This window comes from Protopterus annectens, chromosome 10.part0 (genome assembly GCF_019279795.1).
Source record: "Protopterus annectens isolate FY-2018-M chromosome 10.part0, PAN1.0, whole genome shotgun sequence".
Taxonomy (NCBI): domain Eukaryota; kingdom Metazoa; phylum Chordata; order Ceratodontiformes; family Protopteridae; genus Protopterus; species Protopterus annectens.
This window is the reverse complement of record NC_056744.1, coordinates 406,925,741-406,952,259: the sequence shown is the minus strand read 5'-3', so window position 1 is coordinate 406,952,259 and position 26,519 is coordinate 406,925,741. Positions and strand designations below refer to the sequence as shown.

Below are 26,519 nucleotides of genomic sequence, written 5' to 3'. Positions count from 1 at the left end.
AAGATGTCTCCTTTGCAGTCATCTTGGAGATCCCCAGGCAGAGAGGCGGCTGGCCCACTGTTACCCCGTCTGATGAGGAGTCAGTGTACCTGAAGGCTTTTGGGTCTCAACCCTCAGCTTCATGGGTGTGTCCACCATTTGACGAGTTACTGGATCTCGAGTCAGAAAGCATGGCAGACTCCTGATGCCGTGGAACCAGTACCCAGGAGGCTGAACAAGTTTCTTTCTTCCCCTAAAGACAAAGAATTTTTATCCAAGGGCTTACTTGTAGATGCCATGGTGGTGGCGGCGGCCACTAAGGAGGAGCTAGCAGAGACTACTTCATTCCATCCGTACAATAAGGAATCCCGAACGATCGATAGATATGGGAAGCGTATCTTTTCTTCAGCGGCTTTTACACTTCGATCGCTGAATTATCTGTCACACTTCACGAGACTTGAGAGATCTCCTGAAGAAGTGAGGAGATACTCTTCAAGGTACCTCTACTGAAGGAGTCCCATCTACAGTATCTACTCAGTTGACTACCTTAACATCCATTGTTAACTCTTCCATGAGGCTGATCTCATACGCAGCTGATGGTGCGAGTAGGGCGGCGGGTTCATGAGTCTCCTTAAGGAGACACTCCTAGCATCTATGCAATTTTGCTGAAACTTTCAAGTCTACATTCACCAATGCTCCCATTGACGGATCTTCTCTTTTTGGACCCAAGGTGAAAGATACCCTCACCAGGTGTGAATAGGAAGGAAAGACTCTCTGCCGTGGGAGTCCGTTTTACCATCCCTTCTAGACCTTACCCTAAAGGTCAGAAGAGTGGTAAAATGTGGTTCAAGAAATCTGAGATTTTTCCAGGATACACAGGGTGATTCCTCCTTCAGTGACAGGGGAGGAGGAACAAATGGTAGACATCGCCTAGAGGCAAGGGAGGTCCACAAAATCAGGGAGGTCGCGATTCCTTTCGTGACTGTCTCTATCAGCGTTCCTGATGTGGAACCCGACTGTACGTCTCCGGAGCTGTCGGGGGTCGCCTGTCTTTGTACCCAGAAGTCTGGCTAAATATCACCCGAGACAAGTGGGTACAAGACATTATCACCAGAGGTTACTCTATACCCTTTTCCCTTCCACCACGCCCTCCCAAAAGAATCCCAGATGGTACCATCCAATCACAGGGATCAAGCAGCTATAGAGAGAGAAAAGCTGCTGTTAAAAAGAGTCATCCAAAAGGTCCCAGCAGACCAGACAGGATTCGGATCATACTCCAGATTCTTTTTAGTTCCAAAAAGAACAGGCGACTGGAGACACATTTTAGACCTCAGCAGGTTAAACGAGTATGTAAAGAAGTCCAAGTTCAGAATGGTCACTCTACAATCCATGGCGTTGACTACAACATTGGTACCATTAGCAAGACTACATATGAGAATACTCCAATGGCTCCTGTCATCCCATTGGTCTTTTCAGCAGTTGCCCCTGCATCACCAGATACTAATCACAGATTTTTGCAAAAAGGATCTCCTTTGGTGGATTCAGCCAGGTCACCTTACGACAGGGACTCCCTTTGTACCGCACCAAACCGTTGCCACTGTGACCTCGGATGCCTCTCAGATGGGGGGGGGGGGGGGGGGCATTATCTAGGCAGGACTGTCCAAGGCACATGGCAAGATCACGAGACACATCTGCGTATCAATGTCCTAGAGATGAGTGGTGCTTCTAGCGTTGCAAGCACTTCATGACTTTCTCCCTGTAGGGATGATAGCTGTCCAGACAGACAGCATGTCGGTGGCATGGTATCTAAACAAGCAAGGAGGAACCAGATCTTACCCCTTATGTTGAGAGGCCCTGCGAGTTTGGAACTGGGCAATTTCTTCCCAATGCTTTCTCATTGCAACGCACATCCTGGGGACATCCAGCGTGATAGCAGACAAGCGAAGCAGGGCAATTTTGTTACCTCACGAATGGTCTTTGAACCAGAAAGTAGCCCGTCAGATCTTCGACAAATGGGGACAACCCTGCTGCGATCTCTTTGCTAGCCCCATCAACGCCAAATGCAGCACCTTTTTCTCCCTCATTCCCCCTCTGAGAGAGTCTCCGAGAGATGCACTCATCCACGATTGGCCCTCGGGACTTCTTTATGCATTTCCTCCTCTTCCACTCATTCTCAAGGTTATACAGAAAGCAATGTTGTTGGGAAGCAAAGATGATCCTCATCACGCCTTACTGGCCTCGTCAGATTTGTTTCCCTTTCCTCGGGCCTCACCTGTTAGACTATCCATGGACTCTGGACCCAGTACCAGACCCTCTTATTGACACACGTCAGGTTCTCTTCATCCCGGTCTCCACACACTCAAACCGACAACATGGCTGCTCCAGTTCCATCATTAGTCAGGCTTCACGATCTGTCTCCAGCTGTAGCCCATATCATTACCTCTTCTCATAAGTCCTCAACTAGAAAATTCTGCAACAGTAAATGGAAGAGATTTTCTATATGGGCAGATAACAGAAAGGTTAGTCCATTTACAGCTCCCATTCCTATTGTCTTAGAGTTCCTATCAGAACTTTTTCACCAGGGAACAGCAGCTGCTACTCTGAGTTCAGCTAGCAGCAATATCTAATTTTCATGTGGGAATTAATGATTCTAACCTTATGTCCCACAAACGTTGCAAGACCTTTCCTCAAAGGTTTTATGATGTTAAGACCTCCCGTTCAAGATCCCATTCCTCCCTGGGATCTAAATCTACCCCTTTCTTAAAATTTCTATTGTGGAGGACTCTCTTTCTGGTGGTGATAACTTCAGCCAGACAAGTTTCTGAACTGCAAGCCCTATCAGTTAAACCTCCATACTTAATTTTTCACAAAGATAGGGTCTCTCTCTGGATGAATCCTTCCTTTATCCCCAAGGTCTGCTCCCATTTTCACTTGAATCAAACTATTGAATTGCCAATATTCTTCCCCAATCACACCAATAAAGCAGAGTATAGATTTTTCACCAATTGGATGTGCATAGGCAATTGCGTTTCTACATCCACAGAACTAAAGGATTTAGAAAATCAGACCAGATTTTCGTTTCCTTTGCTGAAACAAGAATGGGTTTGCCAGTTTTTAAGGTCACGCTATCAAACTGAATCTAACTGCATTTCTTTCATTTATACTTCTGAGGGAAGAGAGTTACTCCTTAAAGTCAAATCGCATTCTACCAGATCATTTTCTACTTGTGCTGCCTTGCAAACCAGGACTCCTATTGATAATATATGCGCTACCCCTCATACCTTCATTACCCATTATAAATTGGACCTAACTTCCAGGGGTAGGGCCTCATTTGGTTCCACGGTGCTCAGGAGTATTTTCCAGTGAGCCACCCATACAAGATGCTAGGGACGCTGTCCCACACGTAATAATGGAGGCGAGATAGGACTACATAACATAAAGAAGTTATGTACTCACCATAACATTCCATGTATGTAGTCCATCTCGCCGAACATTATTACGAACCCACCCACCAGCTCCCTTCTTGGAGGATCGGGAAACGACTACATAACATAAAGAAGTTATGTACTCACCATAACATTCCATGTATGTAGTCCATCTCGCCGAACATTATTACGAACCCACCCACCAGCTCCCTTCTTGGAGGATCGGGAAACAGTTTTGGGGGTTTATATCATAAAGGACACTTTTATTAGGGTTTATTCTTCCGAACCTTTGTTCTCCTTTCTCCTTTTTCTCCTTATATAGACTAGCTGCAAACAAGATCTGGGGAGTGTGCTCGTGCACCATGGGATACCTCCTAGCCATGAGCCAATCAGAAGTTTTCAGGCTTTCTAAAAATGTTAGAGTTGGAGCCGAGGATTGGCTCCGAACCCGCACGTAATAATGTTTGGAGAGATGGACTACATACATGAAAAGTTATGGTGAGTACATAACTTCTTTTTCTGTCATTTCAGTAAGAGGTTGAGAATATTATGTTTAAGGAGAGTATTTGGAGAATATTGTTCAGTGAACACACAGTTTTAACCTTGTGATGAGTACGTACAGGACCAGGATTGGTTAAGATGTTTAAGCAGTAGTTTAAAACTACTGAGTTTGTCAGAGAGCTTTATTTGCATGGGAATACTATTCCAGAGTTTAACAGTGCACTGAGAGAAGAGCAAGTCTCCTGCATCATTATTTGACTTACTTATAAGTAGTAAGAGTTTATTATTGAAACTGAGGTCCCTTGAGGGATAGTAGGGTACTATTAAGTTTTTGTAGTGCAGGCATTTTTCCGGATGATGAATGAAGTTGTGTACTGCAGTTAGTTGTGAATATGGTGTGTTGTGAATATGGTGTGCAGTTCAAGCCAGTTTAATTACTTTAAGCTAAGACAGTGATGGGTCCTATGGGGGAGACTGGTGGCAAATTTAGCTATTTTATTGTAGCAGGAGGCGAGTTTGTTTAAGTTTGTTAGGATAAAAACAGTAAGAAGGTAGTAGCTAGAGGTTTTCTTGCAGTATCTATAAGGAATCCATTGATCTTATAAAGGGACCCTAGCTTCTGGGGTGTAGATTTAATTATGTGCACTATATGGTGGTCATATTTGAGATTATCTATTATAACACCTAGAAGTTTACTGTGAGTTTCAGTGACAGTATTATTTGCTGCTTTATGGTAAAAGATTGCTTTTGGCAACTTGAAGTGAAAAGTGTTAACGTAGTATTTTTGGGGATAAATGGGCGTGCATACACAAAACAACCGCCACGTAAAAATAAATCTTTCTAATAGTAAAACTGGTAAGCACTTTCACTATATAAAATAGCTTCTTCAGACCAATAGTGAGAACATACAGCATACAAATTTAAATTGTGTTACATCACTACCTGTTAAACAACTAACAAATCATAGAAATCACATATTTTAAAATACAGGTACCTGATGTCTATAAAACATGAAGCAAAACACATACTTCTAGAAATTGAATAAAAAAAATAAAAACATCATGTAAGTATGCAGAAATTGCTTCTTCCTCAAACCCCTAAATTTTAAAGCCAGGCTTAGACGGATATGTTCATTTAATCCATGGCCCTTATGGGATTGCAGTGAGATTATCCGTCTAATGTCCCTTAACTCAGTCTCATTTTCTACATCCCCATTCTGTTAGTCCCCACCACATCTATGACTATAAACTTAAAAATGTGTTTAGCTGCAAATGTCTTAACATGCTTTGCTAGCGTTTTAACTACGTTCCCCTTGCGTATACAAGAAAGATGGTCTCTGACTCTTTCTTTAGAAGTGTGGTTTGTTTTACCAACATAGATTGAAGAGCATACCTCATAAAAAGCGAGGCACACTACATTGATGGTATTACAATTGGCTGAAGCAGAAAAATGAAACTCCCGCCCCATGTCAGGATCTCTGTGCAGAGCATATCCCTCTATGTGAAAACGCTTACCAGTTTTACTATTAAAAACTTTTATTTTTACATTGTGGCTGTTTTGTACAATTATGTTTGTGTGTGTGTGCGCTCTTTTATCGCTTATTTTGGATTTTTTTCGCACCACACAGTTAATTCTTTGGGATTTTCTTGTTTGCTTTATAGTTTTCTTGGGGTTGAGTAGGAGGTTTGATTCTTTGAGCCATATTTATACAGAGGGAATGATTTTTGGGTAATATCTTGGAGCTTGATTATTGTTTAGGCCGCACAGATTAATGTTGCATCATCTGCATACTGAACTAAACTAGCATGGTGAGGGGAGCGAATCACTATTGGTCTGTAGTTATTAAATTCTGTAGCTGTGCCACTGTGCCAGTGGTATGATGTAGGATTTTTCCACAGTAGTGTAAAAGCTGTAAGAGTAGCCAAAATATGCTACTCTTACAGCTCTTTACTTTAAGCAGTCTTGTTACTGGCTGATAAGGAGCAAGGTATAATAACTGATGCTGTTTTCTTCTATCAAGAGCTTTTGAAAACATTGACTGTAATTTGCTGTTTACAAAAGAAAATCAACTTCATTGAAGACTGTCATATGGTGGTTCTAAAACTTTGTTCACAGTAAAATTTTCCAAATAGTAAACGAAAGCTACGTACTTGGTCTGTGTTGTCTCATTTTTGTCTAGCTCAATGTTTGGCTTGTTGGATCCACTGGAAACTCAGGTGACTTGCTTGAAAGCGCTTACATTTGTCTAGCAGAGGTGATGGCAGTCAGAAAAATGATCATGTGAGAGTGTTCAATCTCGCCTTTGTTCTTACACATGGGTTCGGAGCCGATCCTCGGCTCCGTGCCGGCCGACTGCAAGCTCTGCATCGAGAAGAAGCTCGAGGACATCTAATACCCACAATCCCCCTCTGCCTTTACCTCAGATCTAGTTTGCCGCTGCTGCATTCGCATCGCTGGAGGCTAGCTCGAGGGTTTTTCAGATAAGATTTAACTTTATTGTTGTTAAATTTTCAAGAGAACTTGTTTAAAAACACTAGTTATAGTATTTAGTGTATGGTGTGTGTGTAGAGAGTGAAATTCTCGGTACCGTTAATTTAGTTTAATTCTTTATCTGGTATAGAGTTTTTCGGGGCCTACCACCCCTACTTGGATTGACAAACGGACTGACATATCTACCGGATTTGACCTTTTTTCTCTTACCTCAAAATGTCTGAGAAAATAAAATCTGGATTCAAACGTTGCCAGTGTGGCCAAAAGATGTCGGTCACGGACAACCACAGTTCCTGTGTCTACTGCCTTGGCCCTCTACACTTACAAGAGGACTGTTCTATTTGTCACTCTTTTAGTGGGAGGGTCATGACAGATAGGCGCAGGAAACTGATGGACAGAGGGTTGTTGAAACCCTCTTTCCAGGAGGCTCTGGATGCTTCAGACCAGGCATCCAAATCCTCGAAGGAATCGAAGACGTCGGAGCCCAAGTCATCGGCTCCGAGCTCTTGAGTAAAGTTAGATCACCGGTTCCACAGACTTGGGGCCGAGTGTTCAACTGTTGGCAGTTTACGAGCCACGAGACTTGGTACCGTTGACGGTTCCTCCTCCACCGACTCTGTTGAGGTCGGCTCCGTCTTCGATCCCTTCGACTCGTTCTTCCAGGCCCCTTTCTGACACCGATGTGGACCGTGTGGTGCAGAAATTGATGGAGCATACAGCCCTATCCAAGCTTATCTCGGTCTCCTCTCAGTTGATGTCGAGACTTGAAGGCCCGCCACTATCTCCATCTGTTCCTCCTCCGAGACCTGTCCAGTCTTGGAGCCGGAAGAAGCTGAACTGATGATTGTGGAGCCCTCGGTGCCAGAACCGCCTTTTTCTCGGTCGGCACCGTTCACCTCCCCTCCATCCAATCCGGTACTGGAGTCTCGGGGCGAAGATCCATCCTTGGTTCCGGGACCGAGAGTCGGACCGATGTTTCGTTCCGACGCTCCTCTCGGGCCTCGGCGGATCGACTCTGTTCCGTCCTCGGGTCGGTGCCTTCGGTTCCTGTTTCGGGATTCTTCCCATTTCTTCGAACCGGAGATACCTCGACTCGGGACCCGGGGGCCTTCGACCTCATGAGGAAGGTGTTGTCTACCCAGACAACCACATCAGCAGGAACAGCTTCTCCTCCCCACAAAGGGCCGTTATCCTCCTCTGCACCCACGGCCACGTCCAAGCGTCGGGCACCAGTGTCTCAGCCACCCCTGGAGGGTGCCCCCCTTCCTCGGAGGCTTCTTCGGATGCTCCCCACGAAGAAGTCCCTAGGAAAAGATTGTGTAAGAGGAGACACTTGGATTCTCCACAAGAATCCTTGACATCTGATACCGACTTAGATGAGTCAGAAGGGTCCCCTAAGTCACCTTCAGAAGATGTCTCTTTTTCTGACATCTTGGAGATCCTAAAACAGAGAGGTGACTGGCAAGCCCTCCCCCCTTCTGAGGATGAGTCAGTTTTGCTGAAGGCATTTGGTGCTCGCCCTTCCTCCTCCTGGGTCACTCCGCCCTTCGATGAGTTAATGGAGTTGATTGCTCGAAGGGCGTGGGAGACACCTGACACGGTGGAACCAGTCCCTAGGAAGCCAAACAAGTACATTACGGCACCACAGGACAAGGCTTACCTCACCAAAGGAGTTCCAGTAGACGCCATGGTGGTGGCAGCGGCCACGAAAAAGGAGATGTCGGAGTCTTCCTCATCTGTACATCCGCCTAACAAAGATTCTAGGACCATGGACAGATACGGGAAGCGCATTTTCAGTTCAGCGGTTTTCTCTATGCGTTCCCAGAACTATTTGACTCATTTTACACGTTTACAGAGGGATCTAGTCAAAGAGTTGGGAGATACCCTCCAGGGTACTACAGATGCTGCTGTTTCAGAGAAAGTTACAGCGCATCTCAACACCCTTACATTCATTGTAAACTCGTCCATGAGGCTGATATCCTACGCAGCCGAAGGATCGAGTAGGGCAGCGGCTTCAGCGATTGCTCTTCGTAGGCAATCCTGGATGCGCTTATGTTCGTTTGCGGAAGCCTTCAAGTCTTCCTTTACTAACGCCCCATTTGATGGAGCCACACTTTTGGCCCTAAAGTAAAGGAGACCCTTACCCGGTGTGAACAGGAGGGAAAGACTCTGTCTGCTGTCGGAGTCCGTTTTCCACCCCTTCCAGACCGTACCCCAAAGGGCAACGTGGTGGGAAAATGTGGTTTCAAAACCCCAAGGATCTTTCCCAAACACACAGGGTGATGCCCCTCTAGAGGCAGAGGGGGCAGAGGTGGAAGACGCCGCCCTGGCGGCAGAGGGGTCCGCAAAACCAAGGTGACAGGGATAATCTCCCTGGCAAACCTTTTCAGCACTCCTGAGAGGAGGCCCGACTGTCCTGCTCTGGAGGCAGTCGGGGTCGCTTAGCTTTATACCCTCAGGCCTGGCAAAACCTTTCTTCAGACAATTGGGTAAAAAGCATTGTTACCAGAGGTTACAATATCCCATTTCTATCCACACCCATTCCAAAGAGAAAACTCCCAGATGTACCACCCCATCTGCGAGACCCAGGAGCTACAGAAATTTCAAAGCTGCTAGAAAAAAGAGTCATCCAACCAGTCCCAGCGGACCAAATAGGATTCGGAACTTACTCAAGGTTCTTTTAGTCCCAAAGAAAACAGGGGACTGGAGGCCGATTCTGGACCTAAGCCATCTCAACACCTTTGTCAAGAAGGAAAAGTTCCGAATGGTCACGCTTCAATCGATCCTTCCATTCTTACGGAAGGACGACTGGATGTGCTCGATAGATCTGAAGGACGCATACTACCACATCAAAATGGCCAGGGCGTCCAGGGATAATTTGCGCTTCCGGCTGGGAGCCAGTCACTATCAGTTTCGAGCCCTGCCCTTTGGTCTGACTACAGCCCCCAGGGTCTTCACCAAATGCATGGCAGTGGTAGCGTCTCATCTGAGGCGTCTAGGATTCCAGGTGTTTCCGTATCTGGACGACTGGCTCCTGTCTGCCACCACCAGGCGTCAACTGATACAAGCCAAGGATTACACCCTACAACTTTGTACACACCTTGGAATTTCAGTAAATTTCGAAAAATCTTTGCTACAGCCATCACAGCATATCTTATTCATAGGAGCGGAATTAGATACGCATCATTTAGTTCTGAAACTTCCTACAGAAAGAATAGTAGCACTTCAAATCAACATTTCCCTTCTGCTGTCGTCCAGAAAGTCACCGGCAAAAATTGTTCTGAAAGTTTTGGGTCTCATGGCAGCTTCTCTCATTGCGATACCATTGGGAAGACTGCACATGAGAGTACTACAATGGCTTCTGTTTGCACAATAGTAATTCCAACAACTTCCACTGACTCACGAAATATTGATAACGAAAACATGCAAATCGCACCTAATGTGGTGGTTACAGACTTGCAACCTATCCAGCGGAAGACCATTTGTGCTACCCGCACCGTCAGCGACGATAACCACGGACGCTTCCCTGATAGGGTGGGGGGGCATCTTTCAGGGACAGACAGTCCAAGGCGAATGGACCAATCTGGAGTACAATCTGCACATCAATGTTCTGGAGTTGAGGGCAGTGTTTTTAGCGTTGCAACACTTTGCTCACCTTCTTCCTCCAGGGACCATTGCAGTTCAGACAGACAACATGTCCGTAGTCTGGTACATAAACAAGCAAGGGGAACCAGGTCTTACCAACTATGCAGAGAGGCCATGAGAATTTGGCAATGGGCAGAGTCCACCGGTCGCTTTCTGATCGCAACGCACATCCCGGGGTCATCCAACGTCATAGCCGACAGGCTGAGCAGGGCAATACTATTGCCTCACGAGTGGTCCCTCAAACAGTCAGTTGCGAGAAGGATTTTTCGCAAATGGGGCCAGCCTACCTGCGATCTGTTTGCGTCTCCAATGAACGCCAAATGCAGGAGCTACTTTGCCCTATTACCCTCCAGGGAAGTCCCCAGGGACGCTGGTGCACGATTGGCCCCCGGGTCTCCTATATGCTTTTCCTCCATTTCCCCTGATTGCAAAGTTTCTACAGAAAGCCAACAACCTTCAGAGGACTATTATTCTCATTGCCCCGTTCTGGCCTCGTCAAATTTGGTTCCCCTTTCTATTGCATCACCGCATTCGGGGACCTTGGATGCTGGACCCAGAGCCAGATCTACTGACTCACTCGTCAGGAGTTCCTCACCCATCTCTAGAATCTCTCCATCTAGCAGCTTGGCTGCTCCGCTTCCCTTTTTAGCCAGGTCAGTTCCCCTTACATCGGCGGTTCAAGATATTTTAGTAGCTTCTCATAAAGTTTCCACTACAAAGACTTAGACCAGTAAGTGGAAACGTTTTGTCTTTTGGGCGGAGTCACATCATTTGGACCCTGTTAGAGCTCCGTTAAACAAGGTTTTAGAGTTCTTGACTGAACTATTTCATGAAGGAGCTTCCCCGGCTACTTTAAGAGTACAGTTAGCTGCCATTTCTAACTATCATGTAGAGGAATGTGGTGCGCCTGTTATGGCTCACAGACTTTGTAAAGCCTTTTTAAAAGGTTCTTTTCATATCAGACCACCAGTCAGAAGTCCGACATCACCGTGGAATTTAAACCTGTTGCTCTCTAAATTGATGTTGCCACCCTTTGAACCAGCCTCAAGTTGCACATTGAAATTTTTGTCATGGAAAACTTTATTTCTAGTGGCCATTACATCTGCTAGACGAGTGTCTGAGCTTCAGGCCCTTTCTGTCAAACATCCTTATTTAATATTTCATTCTGACAGAGTATCCCTACGCACTAATCCATCCTTTCTCCCCAAAGTTTGTTCTTCTAGTAATATTAATCAGTCCATTGAATTACCCACCTTCTTTAAGAACCACTCTAATAAATTGGAGTATATGTTGCACAAACTGGACGTCCATAGACAACTCAGATTTTATTTGGATAGAACAAAAGATCACAGGAAATCTGATCAACTATTTGTAGCTTTTGCTGACAGCAGAAAGGGTCTTGCAGTTACGAAACGAACTCTTTCTAAATGACTAACTGACTGTATCACATATGTTTATGAAGCCTCTGACCAAACATTATCAGCAAAACCCAAAGGACATTCCACCAGATCAGTTTCTACATCTTTGGCTCACGCAGCTCGCTTACCACTAGACACTATTTGTGCGGCTGCTACTTGGGCTAAACCACATACATTTATCTCTCATTACAAAGTGGACAGGGTTTCTAGGGATAGGGCAACCTTTAGTTCCACTGTGCTCAAAAACGTTCTCCCTTGAGTTCCTCAGGATCATGGAGCTAGGGACGCTACCCATGTGTAAGAACAAAGGCGAGATTGAACACTCTCACATAAAGAAGTTATGTCCTTACCATAACGTTCCATGTGGAGTGTTCATCTCGCCTTGGTTATTACACTCCCACCCTTCCCACCCTTAGGAAGAACGTTCGATTTGGTGCCTGGTCTGGAGTATTCTCCTTCTGCTGTTGCAGTATTAGTGTTACTATCATACACTTGGTATGTTTGTATATATGTACTTTTATGTATATAGTTTGGCATGTGTGCGTGCTTTGTCTGGTTTGCTTGCAAACTAGATCTGAGGTAAAGGCAGAGGGGGATTGTGGGTATTAGATGTCCTCGAGCTTCTTCTCGATGCAGAGCTTGGTCGGCCGGCACGGAGCCGAGGATCGGCTCTGAACCCATGTGTAATAACCAAGGCGAGATGAACACTCCACATGGAACGTTATGGTAAGGACATAACTTCTTTTTCCAGGAAGTTGACTTTAAATCGATTAAGGCCTCTGGCTCGAAAGGTTTTTGAGTCAATGATTGAAGTAACGGTGTGATAACTCATGGAGAGACTGGATCTCAAACTGGAGGTCTCAACAAGAAAGCTCCTTCCTTTAAAGAAGGCTTTAACTATTCTAAGTGAAGCAGTAGATAAATCATTATGTCCTATGTAAAAGTTTGAAATAGCAACCATCTGAACTTCAATGATAGCATAACTGGAACCCTGACAAAAAGGTTCTGAAAGAAATTCTAGCATCTGTGGGAGGGGGGCATAGAAAGGATCCAGACGTTTTGAGTACACCCAAATAGAAAAATTTTTCCTTGTATTTTCAAGTCTTTTGTTGAGTCTTTCTGAGAAGAAGATATATGGACTATTGGAGAGTAAAGTCTGACATGTATGGCTATAGTTAATTGGAGAAACCATATGGTTAATTTTAGGGTCTGAAAGGTCTGATAGAGGCATCCTATATCAGGGTGGCATACAACACCTATAGTTGGCTCATTATGTCAGGCCAAAGGAAGAGGCTCCATATCTGCTGGAACCAGAACAGGGCAATGAGGATAGTCTTGGTCTTGCACTTGTGGCTTTCTGCATAACTTTTAAAAACGGTACTGGTAGGAAGACATATAGGAGACCCGGGGGCCAAATGTGGAGCAGCACATCTCTGTCTTTCTGAATGTGTCTGTGGAAGGGTGAGGGTAAAGTAACTGCTACATTTGTTGTTTAGGTAGGAGGTGAGGATGTTGCAGCAAGATTGGCCCTCAGAGGCTGAAGATATTTGTTGCCACTGTTTTGAGAGGGCACTCATGAAGTAATAGGTGCATGTGCTTAACCTGTCTGCTAGTATAGCCGATGTCCCAGGTATGTGTTGCAACGAGAAAGTGGTTGGAAGACTTGGCCCATTGCCAGACTCACATGCCCCCCCCAGCAAAGAGGATAGGGACAGTGTTCCACTTTGCTGATGTACCATACCTCTGACATATTGTTCATCTGGATGGAAATCACAGCGTTGGGTAGGAAGTACTGAATTGCCTGCAATGCTAGGACTACTCTAATCTCCAAAACATTGATGTGAAGTCTGTCCTCCTTTGATGACTGGATACCTTGATCTGTCTTCCCTTCAAAACACCCCCCACCCTAGAATGGAAGTGTCCATGTTTATTGTGGCCTGGGGAACAGGTTGGCAGAAGGGTCAGCCCTCTACTACCGATGGAGAAGCTATCCACCAACTTGTATGGTTTGTGCATACTTGAATGAGACAGATTCTGATGTGTAGGGGATGAATGCTCTGTGACCATTGGACAAAGTGTCCATTTATTTGTCCCCATGTGGTATCTGGCTAATGGGGCTGTTCTACCATCAGGCCTAGTTGTTTTGCCTGTGGATAGGACCCTTGTAGTGGAAATTTGTACGCTTGTTGAACTGTATCTGGCATCCTATAAATTCTGTTTGTTGCATGGTTAACAGTTTGCTGTTCATGTGATTGTTTCCAGCTGGTCTGGAAACCTGAGAAGGGTCTGGTGATTTCAGCAGTATATCCTTGGAAAACAGCAATTGGGAGCCAATCGTGTAGGTATGGGAAGACATAGATCCCTGTGCAGTTGTAGATGAGTTGCTACCATTGCCATAATGTTGAACACTTGGGGAGCAGCTGTGAGACTGAGCAGCAGTGCCATGAATTGGTTGTGATTGGCTCCCGGCCAGAAATGGAGAAGTCTCCTGGATTTACTTTGAATCTTTATGTGGTAGTAGGTGTCCTGGAGATCTACACAGCACATCCAGTCATTTTTCAATACAGGCAGAACAGGCTGTACCATGACCGTTCAGAATTTTGTCTGTTAGACATATTGGTTGAGGTGACTGAGATACAAAATTGATCTGAGGACCCCTATTTTTTTTGGAACTAGAAAGAACCTGGGATAGATTCTGGTCTGGGGTGACTGGTTAGGTAATTTTGATTAGCAACTTTAACACTTCTGTTACTGTGGATCGAACTGACGAGGTGGTGTATCTGAAATCCTCAAATATTTTCTTTGGGGAAGATAAAAAGGGTATGGTATTAGCCCCTGGTGGTCATCATTGGCACCTGTGCATCAGACATTATGGTTTGCCCAGATACAGGGTGTAAGGTTGAGTTTCCCGACTGCCTGCAGTGTACAGCAGTTGGGCAACTGTTTAGAGGACCTAGAAAGGTTTCGTAGTGAAGGGGCCATGGAAACCTTGATTCTACAGTCCACATTTGTCTCTCTGGTGACATCTGTATGGATTTCCTTCACCAGTAGTGTTGTGGTGAAAACCTGGATTATTTTTTTTTAACCACATTTTCTTGGCTCACGTTTGATTTCTGGAGAGGGATCATTGTGGATTGGAGAAACTTCCTCTGACACAGGGTTTATCATCATCTTCACTCCTGGTAAGTGTTTCATTTACCTTCAGTCCAAATGGAGTGGAACCAGCGAAGGGAGCATTTATAAAGGACCTTGAAGCTTTCTGTGAAATAACGCAGCCACATTCAGGTGACTCATTGTAATACCTATACTGGCTGTTCTTGATGTGCTACCTGCTGTGTTTGATAGCAGTCATGGGGCAACATTGGGAGTAGATGGCAGAGTAGACATTTTGGCATCTACTCTTTTTTTGGATGTCGGATGGTAAGTTACCCAAAAGAGACTTGGAAACTTCCTTGATCAAGTCCCTTTGGAGATGTGTCAAATGTGCAAGGTAATTAAGTGCTCAAAGTGATGGCAGCTATGCAGTTTCCGTAGTCTGTCCAACACCCTAAACACACTCAGAGGGATGGACAGAAGAACGTTCTAAAGATGTTTTTTCATGGCTGCTGCTACCACCATGACATCTGTTGGAGGTCCTTTGGACCAGTGTTTCCTGTCCAGTAAAAATGTGATGTGTGATATAGGAGCTTCATTTACATGAGCTCCTATACGGATATCATGTGATCTATTCAGAGACCATGTCAGAGACCATGTCAAATCTGCTGAAGTCGATCAGCTGATTCGAAATTGTGCCCTTGTGTGGATGTTGAACAGCATTTATTTTGCTGTTCGCAGAAATTATAGTAAACTGAAAATAGGATATTTACGGGGGGGTATGTTTAAAGGTGGTGTGTTTTGGCTATTACTCTATGAAGAGTCTTCCCTTGGAGTCTGCCAAACATCAGTTGTATTCTTTGTGCTTTGGTGGTCATAACCAAGTCACAATATCTAAAATATTAAAAAGAAAAAGGATGCCAGCTCTAGAAGTGTCTCCTTAAATTTAAAAGTATCCTTTGTAAAATGCATGTAATACTACTTGGGACTCCTTATTACTAACTCTGTGGGTACTCATATTTTTGTTTAGTTTAAAAAAATGTTCTTGTTCTTGCAAGAGCTTATGGAGAGAAGTATATAAAATGCTAAAGCAACTCAAGTATTTGTTGTCTGCTACCGATAACATCTCCCAGTGTGTGGCTGACCCACTTCTGGGTAATTTGACTCTTGTGGCACCTCTTCATGTTAAGGTCCCCAGTCTCCATGTGTAGGGTTCTCAGTGAGTCAGAGTTTGACATACTCCATGAGTGAGATAAGGCAAGATGAGAAGCTGTTATACTGCATGTGAAGATTGGGTGAAGATAGATGAAGGCTGCCAGCCTAGCCAGATAGAATTTTGGAGATAATTCTGTCATCTGTAAATATTAATGTAAACCACAGGCTTGTTGTCTTAAATGGTAAAAATAGTGCGTTAAATGTGGAACTGAAAAAAAAATGTAACAGTGCACTTTACTGACCAAGTAAAGCACGTTGTGACCCTTTGATGTTAAGCCAGTAAGTCTAGAGTGAGGCATCTTACCTATTGTTTTAAGGTCAGAGTTAATGGCCAGAATTTGCATGCATAAATGTCCTTTATTGCTCTGGTTTCTGCCCAGAGGTGAAGAATGTAAATGTAGTTTCTGTTAGACTGGAATCCCAGGGAAGTGTGAAGAATGATGTAATGTAACCCAGGGAAGTGTGAAGAATGATGTAATTTAACCAAGGGAAGTGTGAAGAATGATGTAATATAACCCAGGGAAGTGTGAAGAATGATGTAATGTGAATGCAGGCAAGTGTGAAGAATGATGTAATGTAACCTAGGGAAGTGTGAAGAATGACGTAATGTGAACGCAGGGAAGTGTGAAGAATGATGTAATGTGAACCAGGAATGTGATTTTAAAAACAGAGAGAATCAGACAGCATTAAGCATTTTTGTCTTAACAATCCAACTCACCAGCACTGTCTTGCTCTATATGTAAGTTTATCTTATAAATAGCTAGAAATTGGAAAGATTAGATTGTGTTTTTCTTTGATGTCAGAACTGTACTGCTGAATTATTTTAAGTATTTCTGTACGAGCGCTGAACTCTTAACCAGCACTGTGTAGAAAAAAATATTGTCTTGTGTTTTTATTATTAAATATTTTTAAACCCTTTCAACTGTGGCTGTTTTTGTAGAGATAATTTAAGCTCTTTAGAGTACTTGCATGCCTTTGGTAAAATTGTACAAAGCCACCCCAATAGCTTTAGCCCTGGGCTATACTACCAATTGGATAATAATATTGCACAGTAATAATTGGACACCCCTTTTAAGGGCCTTTGAGTAGCTGATAAATATTAGTAGGTGGTGGCAGCTGGTACTACCGTATGGTGTGGGGAAAAAGGGGCACAGCTGGAGAACCTGTGCCAGCTTTCCCTAGGAGTGTCCGTGTGGTTGTATAAACTCTTCTCAAAGTGTGTGTGTGAGCTACTTGGGCAGGGACACGTAGCACTGGTTGGACAGAGAGTGTGCTGGAGGTTTTAGCTTGCCCACTAAGCTGAGATCTAGACCCTAGAGCTGTGCCAGTGGGGAGTCTTATTGGGGACCTGGAGAGCAAGGGAGCAACTAGCCCCAGACTGACTGTGATCTCTGTGTGCTCTTAAGGGAAATTGCACTTACTGTATGTATCCTTTCCTCCTATATGAGATGCCCCTCACTGTTAGTGGCGAGGATTGAGGCTCCTTGATTGCTGGGCCAGGGGACGGGCGTCACACTGCAGGTCACAGGATTTTTTTTTCTTTGTTGTCCCTCCCTTGATGTTGGATATCACGTGGGTGGGTATGCAGTGGTGCTTTAAAGGGAAACATCTCACCTACATTGTGACCCTCCCCCATTTTTCCATTCATCTCCTGCTGATCCAATATTCTTATGGTCGTGACATCACCACATTGTGCCATCTGCATGTACCCAGGCAATTCCTTGTCATTCCCCACCCCCACTCCTCCAGCTGCAGCAGACACCATGCTTGTAATTGAATTGGCATTGCCTAGGTTATAGCCAGGACTTTTTTCTATATGCCTACAGAATTGTCTGCTAAAACAGCTCAAGTATGTTTATACTGGGGGGTGTATTTGAGTTTGTATGCGTCACATCTGTTAACTAGGAAGCAAAAAAAGTTTATGGGCATTAACATACTAATTCCTTAGTTTAAGTATTCATTTACTTTTCCTCACCAACTCAGCTTTTCTGAAAATAAGATGAATAGTAAAGAAAAGCAGTTTTACACCCTAGTAAAGAATAGCTAACCATTTCAGCATCTGTTTAGTTAAAAAAACATAGCAGCTTCTGCTGCTTATTTCCTGCAAGATATTTATAAAGCTGCTGTTTTGTGCAGGCTTGACACCTTTAAGTGGTACAGCTTGGGCAGTACAGTCCTGGACTAGGGCTGGATTTGGTAGAGGGTGTCCTTACCAGAATGCGGTCTCTAATCTTTTTCATGATGGGTGCTTGAGTTATTCAGAAAAGTTATGGGCCTTCAAACTGTGGTTGAAAAGTTAGTTATACAGCTACTGCATATTTTCAGAATGTGTGTAGAGCAATATTGCATTCCCAAACTTCCCTCACTTACATACACTAGTAGTATAAGAAGCTTGATGTTTGACACCCCCCCCCCCCCCCGGTTAGTTTAGTTGTCTTCCAGTGTGAGAAGGAGCTGTGCAAAACACTTGACAATATCCCAAGGACATGCTGGTTCTGTTGTGGTCAGTGGATACTCATGAGGAGCAGCCTTTAAGGTCATCTCTGGATATTGCCACCTAGTGGTGTGATTGCAGTGGAGATATGAATCTGCTGGCTACAGATCTAGTTATTCTAGATTTCTGCTTTTGTTGTGACAGGACACTTTTCCTCGTGGATTTTTTTTCAGGTTCAGTCTGGGAGTTTTTGCAGATTACTGCTGCTTTCTCATAATTCAGTCAGACGTTATTTGCAAAAATGTGTAGGTAAGTGAGCATTTTACTACTTACAAGGCTTAACAGTGTAAGCAGTAGTCTTAACTGCATAGTTGCAAGTTTTCACATGTACTTTTGTTTCTGCAAACTGCACAGAGTATTTGTCAAGGTCTAACCATGCAGTTCAGAGGGAGGAATTGAAGGGGGAAAAAGAGGAATGGAAGTATTTGAAATAACAGTGCAAGAAACTTCTCTGTGTGGAAGATTTTCAGTCCATATATTTCTAGTTAATCACTGTATATTAATCAGATCAGACAATAGTAGTAGAAGTAGCAAATGTAAACTCGTCAAGTCAAAAAGTAATAATCGAAAATATATAATTCTACAGCATTACTAAGTATTCGAAAGTAATCCAAGCAAGGCAGTCTGTTTCCAGTCGAAAATCCTTTAAGTACACAGACAAGCGATCCAAGTAAAACAAAAATAGAGTAATAATTTCCTCACAAGCTTTCTAAATATATATATACTTTTTATCAGGCATGGGAGTGGTTTATTGTGCTGTAAAACAAAGTGTTATTGGTACACATGTTAAATTCACATCCCTTCCCCCATCAGTGTGACATTCGAGCTGGTCCTGCCCTACCTAAGTGAATTACAGGTGGTGCTTGCAGTTATGGTATTAAAAGGTTAGAAGTATGAAGAGGAATTAATGAAGTTGAGTTTGAGAAAATGTCTGGAATGGGGGTTGCAAGAGAGGTGATTTGGGAAGAGCAATAAGGAAGAGTTTGTGTGTTAGATGGTTAGACTGGAACCCATTTTTAAACTCCAGTCATGCAGAATTTAGATCATTCACGGCTCTTACCAATATTCTGTAAAATTTTCGGCTATGCCTACTTCCACTGTATGATATTGTCGTATTTTGTTTTGCTTGTTTAGTAATTTGGTAGATAAAAGTTTTTCCATTTCTTAGACTGAGTTGCAGCATAGTACTTGTTTCTGGTCAAAAGATGCTGTTTGGTTGTTGTTCCATCTTTTCTGTTTTTCTTTTGTCATTTTTGTTAGCTTTCAGTTAGTTTAAACTTTTTTTCTTTACTTACGTTTTTGTTATAGTTTGGGTGTAGAAATCTTGCTGAAAAATTAGAAAGTGTAGCTCATTTGGTTTTACACTTGAACCCATCCTTTAAAGGGAATTATTTTGCTGGAGCGAAGAGTCATTCCCACAAATGCATGCAGTTAGTGACCTTCTGACAAGTCTTTACCAATATCTGGGGCAGATTACCGAGTAGAAATTAAAGTAAATTGAAGATGCAATGAATTTCCTTGAGTCAATTGTTTATTTATTTTTTTGACCAGGTGCGGAAGCTGGAGGCAGATATATTGCCCTTGCAGGAGGCTAATACAGAACTTAGTGAAAAGAGTGGAATGCTGCAGGCTGAGAAGAAATTACTAGAGGATGATGTGAAGCGTTGGAAGGCCCGTACACAGGTGAGCAAATTTAAAAAGGCAGTGAGTGAGCGCTTGCAATTCAGATGAGCACTTACATTATCACATCTTCGATATTTTTAGTTTCATTTCATGCTGCACATAGATAAAAGTTCTGTGCTGACCCCCCCCCCCCCCCCCACAGGAAATGTTTTCTTTTATGCCACAGATAAACATTAGACTCAATTTTAAAAGTTCAGTATTTTTATTGTTGAAAAATATACCTAAGACATCTAGTAAAAAGACATAATTTAGTAAAAAGAAATAAGGAAAAGGGGGGAATACAAAACTTAAACAGAGCATAGTTTATTTTGCTGCCCTGTCAATATCAATTTTCATCATGGAAGTGTAATTAAATGGTTACTGATTATTAACCAGCAAAACAACTCCATAAGCATTTTGCAAGGTGATGTGGGTTGGCAGCAAAGAGGGGAAGAGCAAGAAATGTGCTTTAAATGAAATAGTACAAGTCATCCTGATGAATGTAGACAATGACTTCTTTATATAAGCACTAATTCCCTTAATGTGAAAATGCAGTACTGCATCTCACCAAGAGTTGGAGTAGAAGCTAGTTCTCACTTGTAGGTCCCAGTTAGTGCATTTTGTGTTCTCCAGCATAAAGTAAAGAAGTTTCACATTTTGCTACTGTTTTGAAATGCATTTTCTCACAATGATATAGACACTCAAAATAAAAAAGTCATGGTTAAGTGGAATTCAATCTGGAACTAAGATTCGTAATTGTTTGCTTGGTGATACTAAGTAGAATACCTTGTCTTTCAGTTCATAAATGTACCGTTGTTGCCTGTCAAGTACCACGATTCAGAGACATGGGTTGTACTGCTGACATGCAGGGTAAATAGGAACGTTGTCTTAGGCATGAGAAACGGGTGTGAATGATATTTAGTGGTGTATTATATGCGGTGGTGTTCAAGACTTTCCTGATTCCTGTGTTTGGATGTATAACACAGTGCAGCAGGGAACAGGTTTTTACCCGACTGTACTCAACAGCCAGTTTAGATTTCTAAATGTGATTTATAAAGATATTTATTCTTTAGCTTGATGGTAGAGCTGCTGTCATTGGTGTTGTGGTAAAGAGGAGAGCTGAGCAAGCATCCGTGTGCAGGGTCAGGGAAGAGTATGGCGATAGCAGGATGCATGCATCAGTGTGCAGGGACAGGGGAGGGTGTGATAGGGTGCACGCATCAGTGTGCAGGGACAGGGGAGGGTGTGATAGGGTGCACGCATCAGTGTGCAGAGGAGGGTGTGATAGGGTGAAAGCAGCAGTGTGCAGGGGAGGGTATGGTGATAGGGTGCAAGCAGCAGTGTGTAGGGGACGGTATGGTGATAGCAGGGTGCAAGCATCAGTGTGCAGGAACACGGGGAGGGTATGGTGATGTCAGGGTTGTTTGTCATATAGGGCAAGTCTGATGCTGGTAAGGCTTTTTCTGTGCAGAAGAGTTTTAATTTAGTGCTTATGGGCTGCTTATCTCTGGAAGCTTCTGTCTGTTCTAATGCCACTCGATTTTAAAAGGAATGTTTTCTATAGGGAAGATTTCCTTTGAGTTGCCCACCTCCCAGAGTTGAGTGTCTCTCAATGAGAGTTTCAGGGCTAAGTCAAGGGAAGAATATCTTATGAGACAGGCTATATCTATATCTAGCGAAAGCTTTCTGTTGATAAAGGTGATTTCTCACTTGCTTAGGGAAAAGATGACGAACGTTCTGTAGAGACAGAGATGTGTCTTAACTTGGTGCAGGTAGTTAGGGACCATCATTCTATACCCACCAGATTACAATCCCCAAGAAAGGCTAACATTTCCTGTGCTTTTGAGTTAGTGATCCCTCTGTAGGTTGCCTCCTTTTTGGTCTTGCATTGTGTGTCCTCCCAGAGGTTCATCTAAGTTGATAAACAGATTATGTGAAGTTGTCAAAGGCCATGCCTTGTAGGCTGTGATTGCTTTGGGTTTCAGACCAGTCCCTCTTGTTTAGGGTCAGATAAGGAATAGTGTCACCATCTTTTTATAGATTCTAGCCCCCTCTCTGGCCCTTGTTCATTCACTTATTTCAAAGCTGCCTAAGCACCCTGCTGACACCGACATACGTTGTTCCTAATTTGCTGATGCTAGCGCTGAATCCGCTGCACTTGGCATTGCTGCTTTCAGTGCCATCTCGCCTCATTTACCCCTGGCTGTGAGGTCAGTGGCTCATGGTTTTCTGTGGTTCAGCCTTTCAAACATTGCTGTCAGTGTAAGAGTTTTTTTGCGTTTGAGCTTTTTGGCTTTTTTGTTCTGAACATTAACACCAGATAGTTGCTCAGAGTTGAGGTTTTGTGCCTGAATTTCACTGGCAAAGGCTTTGGCTGAGTTTGGTGTCTGGTTCTTGGCATCAGGTGCTTCAGTGCAGACACGTGTATTAATGTTGAGTATGATTTCAGGCTTGATGCTGCAGCCCTCACTGTGGGTTCACACCTGCCATGCTACCAGCTTGGACCCAAAACCCTTTCTGACCAACGACATTGCAACTCCAGAACAGAAAATCTGTGGGTTTCTTAGGTGTGTACTAGGCTAATGGCCCTGGAGCCTTTACAAGCCTAGCCCATAGAAGTGCCCTGGCATTGTGCTGCCCGATGTTGGTTCCTAGTGCCTCTGTCAAGGAGAGCCACTGGAGTGATCCCTAGTGTGAATTTTCTATTTCCCATCCACTCATCAAGCTTTCTCTTGGAGGGCCAGTGAGGTGCTCTGGTTGACATGTATGGGAAGTCTATTCCCGAGCATGGGCAGTCTCTGGGTTATGAACCTGTCCCTCCTGCATGTTCTATTGATTGTGGTAATGAGGTTGAGGTCTCTGAAGCATGTGGTGCGGAGTAATTGGATTTTCTTTAGATGCAGCATTTCTAACAGAGCTGGGTCAGACATGGTTTTGTAAGTCAAGCAGAGATCGCTTTTTAGTAGACAATATGAGACAGAGAATAGCTGAAGTTTTTTGGGTCTGTCCATGTAGGGCATGTGTTTAAGGCCTAGGATCCTCTTCGTGAGGTACTTTTTGTAGCTTTTCCAGCTGTTGCATGTGTCTAGTGAGGTACATGCCAAATTGGGGCATTGTACTCCATGATTGGCCTAATGAGAGAAGAGTAGAGAGAGATGACTACTTTCTTCCTGTATGCCAAACCCTTGGTAATGAGATGTGCCACATGGGACTTTCTGACCACAGTGGCAATGTGGTGGTCGAAGGAGAGGTTGCTGTCAACCTGTGTCCCCAGATCTCTTATAACGGCTTCAGTGTTCATTGGGCTCCCATCGATGTGATAATTAGTAGGAACTGAGTTTTTCCTAAAGGGGATGACAACACATTTTTTTGGCATTAAGCTTAAGGCCATGGTTTCGACACCAGTCATTGATCTCAATGAGGCTTTTCTGCAGGATGTCTACATCACTTGGGGAGTTAATGGCTCCCAGTTTGCAGTCGTCTGCGAACTTGGATCAGCCAGAGTCCCTCCATGTTGGTCTGGACTTCTGAGAAGTAAATGCCAAATGAGAGGGGACGCAGGATCGATCCCTGTGGGACTCCACTCGTGACTGGTCAGCAATCTGACTTGGAGTCTGCTGCTTTCACACTGTGGGTTCTGTCTGTGAGCCAATTCGCAACCCACCTAGTGGTATAGGGGTTGATGCCTGGTTTGGTGAGTTTATCAATAATTCCTGAGTGGGGAATGGTATCAAAGGCCTTTGCCAGATCAAGGTAGTCTGTATGAACTGCCTTGCCCTCATCCACATCTCTGGTGACTGACACAAAGAAGTCAACCAAGTTGAGCAGGCATGATCTCCCTTTCACAAAACCAAATTGCGTGGGATCTAGAGTTTGGACATTTCCCTATATCCTTGTTAATTAGGTCCATGATGATGCACTCCATAGCCTTACTTTTGTAAAATCTCTTCAGACTTGAGGTCATCATGGGGCAAAACTTGGAAATCAAACTCATCTTAAGTGACTGGTGGCACACAACCATGAGAGGGCGCATAGGTGTGCTGTATTTCCATCTGAAATAGAAGCCAATCTGGTGGCCACCTGCCATTAATAAACTGTACAACAGAAGGAAGAAACTGTTGCAGAAAAAGGTGAAGTCCCAAGACTGGACAAACTCCCTTATTAGCCTCAACAAAAAGTTGAGATCCCTTATCAAAACCTCTAAAGCGCGCTATGAAGGCAGAATTGCTGCAGACACTAAAAAACAACCACAAAGCCTTCTATAGTTATATCAAGAATCTCCACGGCAATACCAAGGTTTGCTCTGAGTTACTGCACAATAGGTACCTCTTTTACTGAGCCAACAGATATTGCCAACATACTGGCAGACAGATTCAGTTCCTACTTTACCCCCCCCCCCCCACATCCAAAGGACCAATCACAATAACGGAGGAATGCCAGGCACCCAGCATTACTGCAGCACAGGTTAAAGCTGCATTGTCCAAGGCCTAGAATACAACTTCCATGGGACCCAACAATATCCATGGGTGTGTTCTACATGAACTAAGTGAACTGGCACCACATATGTGTGCCCTTTTCAATCACAGCCTCACCTTAGGCTTTGCCCCTACTGAATGGCACACTGCTACAGTCATCCATCTCCATAAAGGGGGAGCGACTACAGACCCCTATGAATTATCACCCCATTAGCCTGATAGTCTGATATGATGCAAGTTAAATGTGGGGGGATTGTCTAGTTACTCCCTCCTTATCTCATGTTTTTGGTGACAATATTAAGGTTTGTCTCCTTACCTTTCTCTGTAGTATCTCTTGTGGAAGAGATGACTGTAGCACAGGAAATGTGGAAGTAATCTGATGCATCACTTTTAACACGGGAGCTGGATAAGATCCTGTACCCATGAGTATTAGAAATGCTGAATACAGAATCCCTTTATGGTATCCACAGTCATTGCAGTGACCTTTAAAAAAAAAAAAAAAAAAGATTCCTTCACCACCTACCTCTCCCCAGGAGGAGGAGTCAAGATTTACAGACTTGGGGGCAGTGACTGTATGCATCCTTCAGCTTTGCACTGAGGATGCTTAGTTACCAGACACACCTTAAGATTCCAAAGGTACCATTCTGGACAAGATGTGTCAGTCACTGGAAGGGGATGTCAGATGCAGAACTTAAAGAAGCTCTCTACTCTGGCATCTACACACTTCTCCATGAGTGTTGTTTGTGTGTAGTGTTGTCATTTGTGGTAATCGGTAGTATTTTCTTTTCTCCCAGTAGGGGGGAGTTCCATGGGTCTTTTAGTCACATTTGTGTGGGAACAAAAGATGTATGGATTGGTGTACTGTTTATGGGAGGCTTCCTGTTGATGCCTTAGAGAGGAGGCTGTTTCTACTCTTTGGATGTCTGGCTGAAGGAACTGATGTTGCCTACAAGTAATGTAATGCATTATGAATTAGTGCAACCATAGTATTTGATATGAACATTTACAGTTACTGTGAGTACCTTTGCACAAGTGTATTTCTGCTAGTTGTGGTTTCTTGTTTTATATATCACTCCAGATTTGCAGCAGCTGAGCTGTCAGTCAATGTCAACTTGCCAGCACAAAAATTGTTTAAGTTCCAACTCAGAAAGTTAATTGAAATAAGCTTGACATACGTATATACGAGACCCACTCTCCAAATACAGAAAGAAAGCTTCTTAACTTACGTCACCTCAAAAGTTGAAAGTAAAAAAGCTAAAATAATATGCCTGGATCATTACTTCAAAATTGCTTCAAAATGCTGTGCCTATTCAGTGAGTCAAACACTGTACTTTAGATTGTGCAAGTCTCCTCATGTATAAAAATAGCAATGTTTAGTTCTGATTTTACCAAAATTTTCAGTATAATTTACAAGCCAGGGATTGAAAAAACTAACATATTTTTGATTTTTTTTTAAATCACCACACACTGCAATGTTCATGAGGTAGCTATCATAGCCTGTCCTTTTTTAGCATAGCTAGAATATCGAGGATTTATTTCTTGACCCGTTGGTAACAGGTCCTGAGTTATGTTGGCACAATGGGAAAAGCATACCTCAAGATGATATTGTTTTGGCATCGTTTACTTTGTTTTTCAATTTTAAAATGGATATGAAGCATGCACATACAAAAAAAATCCCATCCTCGGGACACTTGTGTGGTATCTGTTACTATATTGCTTGCAGTAGTGCAGTAATTATTACTTCATAACTTCCCAACAAAAAGCGATACGTATGAACTTCCTGGTAAGGAGTGCCTGTTGATGTAAGGTTGGCCATAATGGGAGCTGGGGGGGTGGGGGTACAACTGGATGTTATGGAAGTTAAGGTTGGGAATTTTGAATGTGTAACGCTGCCAAGTTTTTTTTTTTTTTTTTTTCTTTTCTTCTTGTGAGGTGTAAGTAAATGCTTTCTGCTTAGGGTGGGGGGAATGCAGCCCATATCCAATTGTCAGTGTTATAACACAAGTATAAAAATCAAATATTTTTCTAGACAAGGCATCATTAAGTTTAGGACTCGTCCTATATGCAGTAACGCAAAGTACTAAAGGCAGTATTCTGCAGTGTATAGTATATAATGGATGTA

At 43.5% G+C, this 26,519-nt stretch overlaps 1 protein-coding gene across 1 annotated transcript in view; it reads left to right on the top strand.

The window, feature by feature from the left end:
- TPR (translocated promoter region, nuclear basket protein) overlaps positions 1–26,519 on the top strand; it is a gene marked incomplete in the record, with an annotated part of 1,837,142 nt that overhangs the window by 808,885 nt on the left and 1,001,738 nt on the right. Inside the window, 1 exon segment of the mRNA XM_044085316.1 lies at positions 19,812–19,943. Within this exon segment, the coding sequence (XP_043941251.1) occupies positions 19,812–19,943 (132 nt within the window).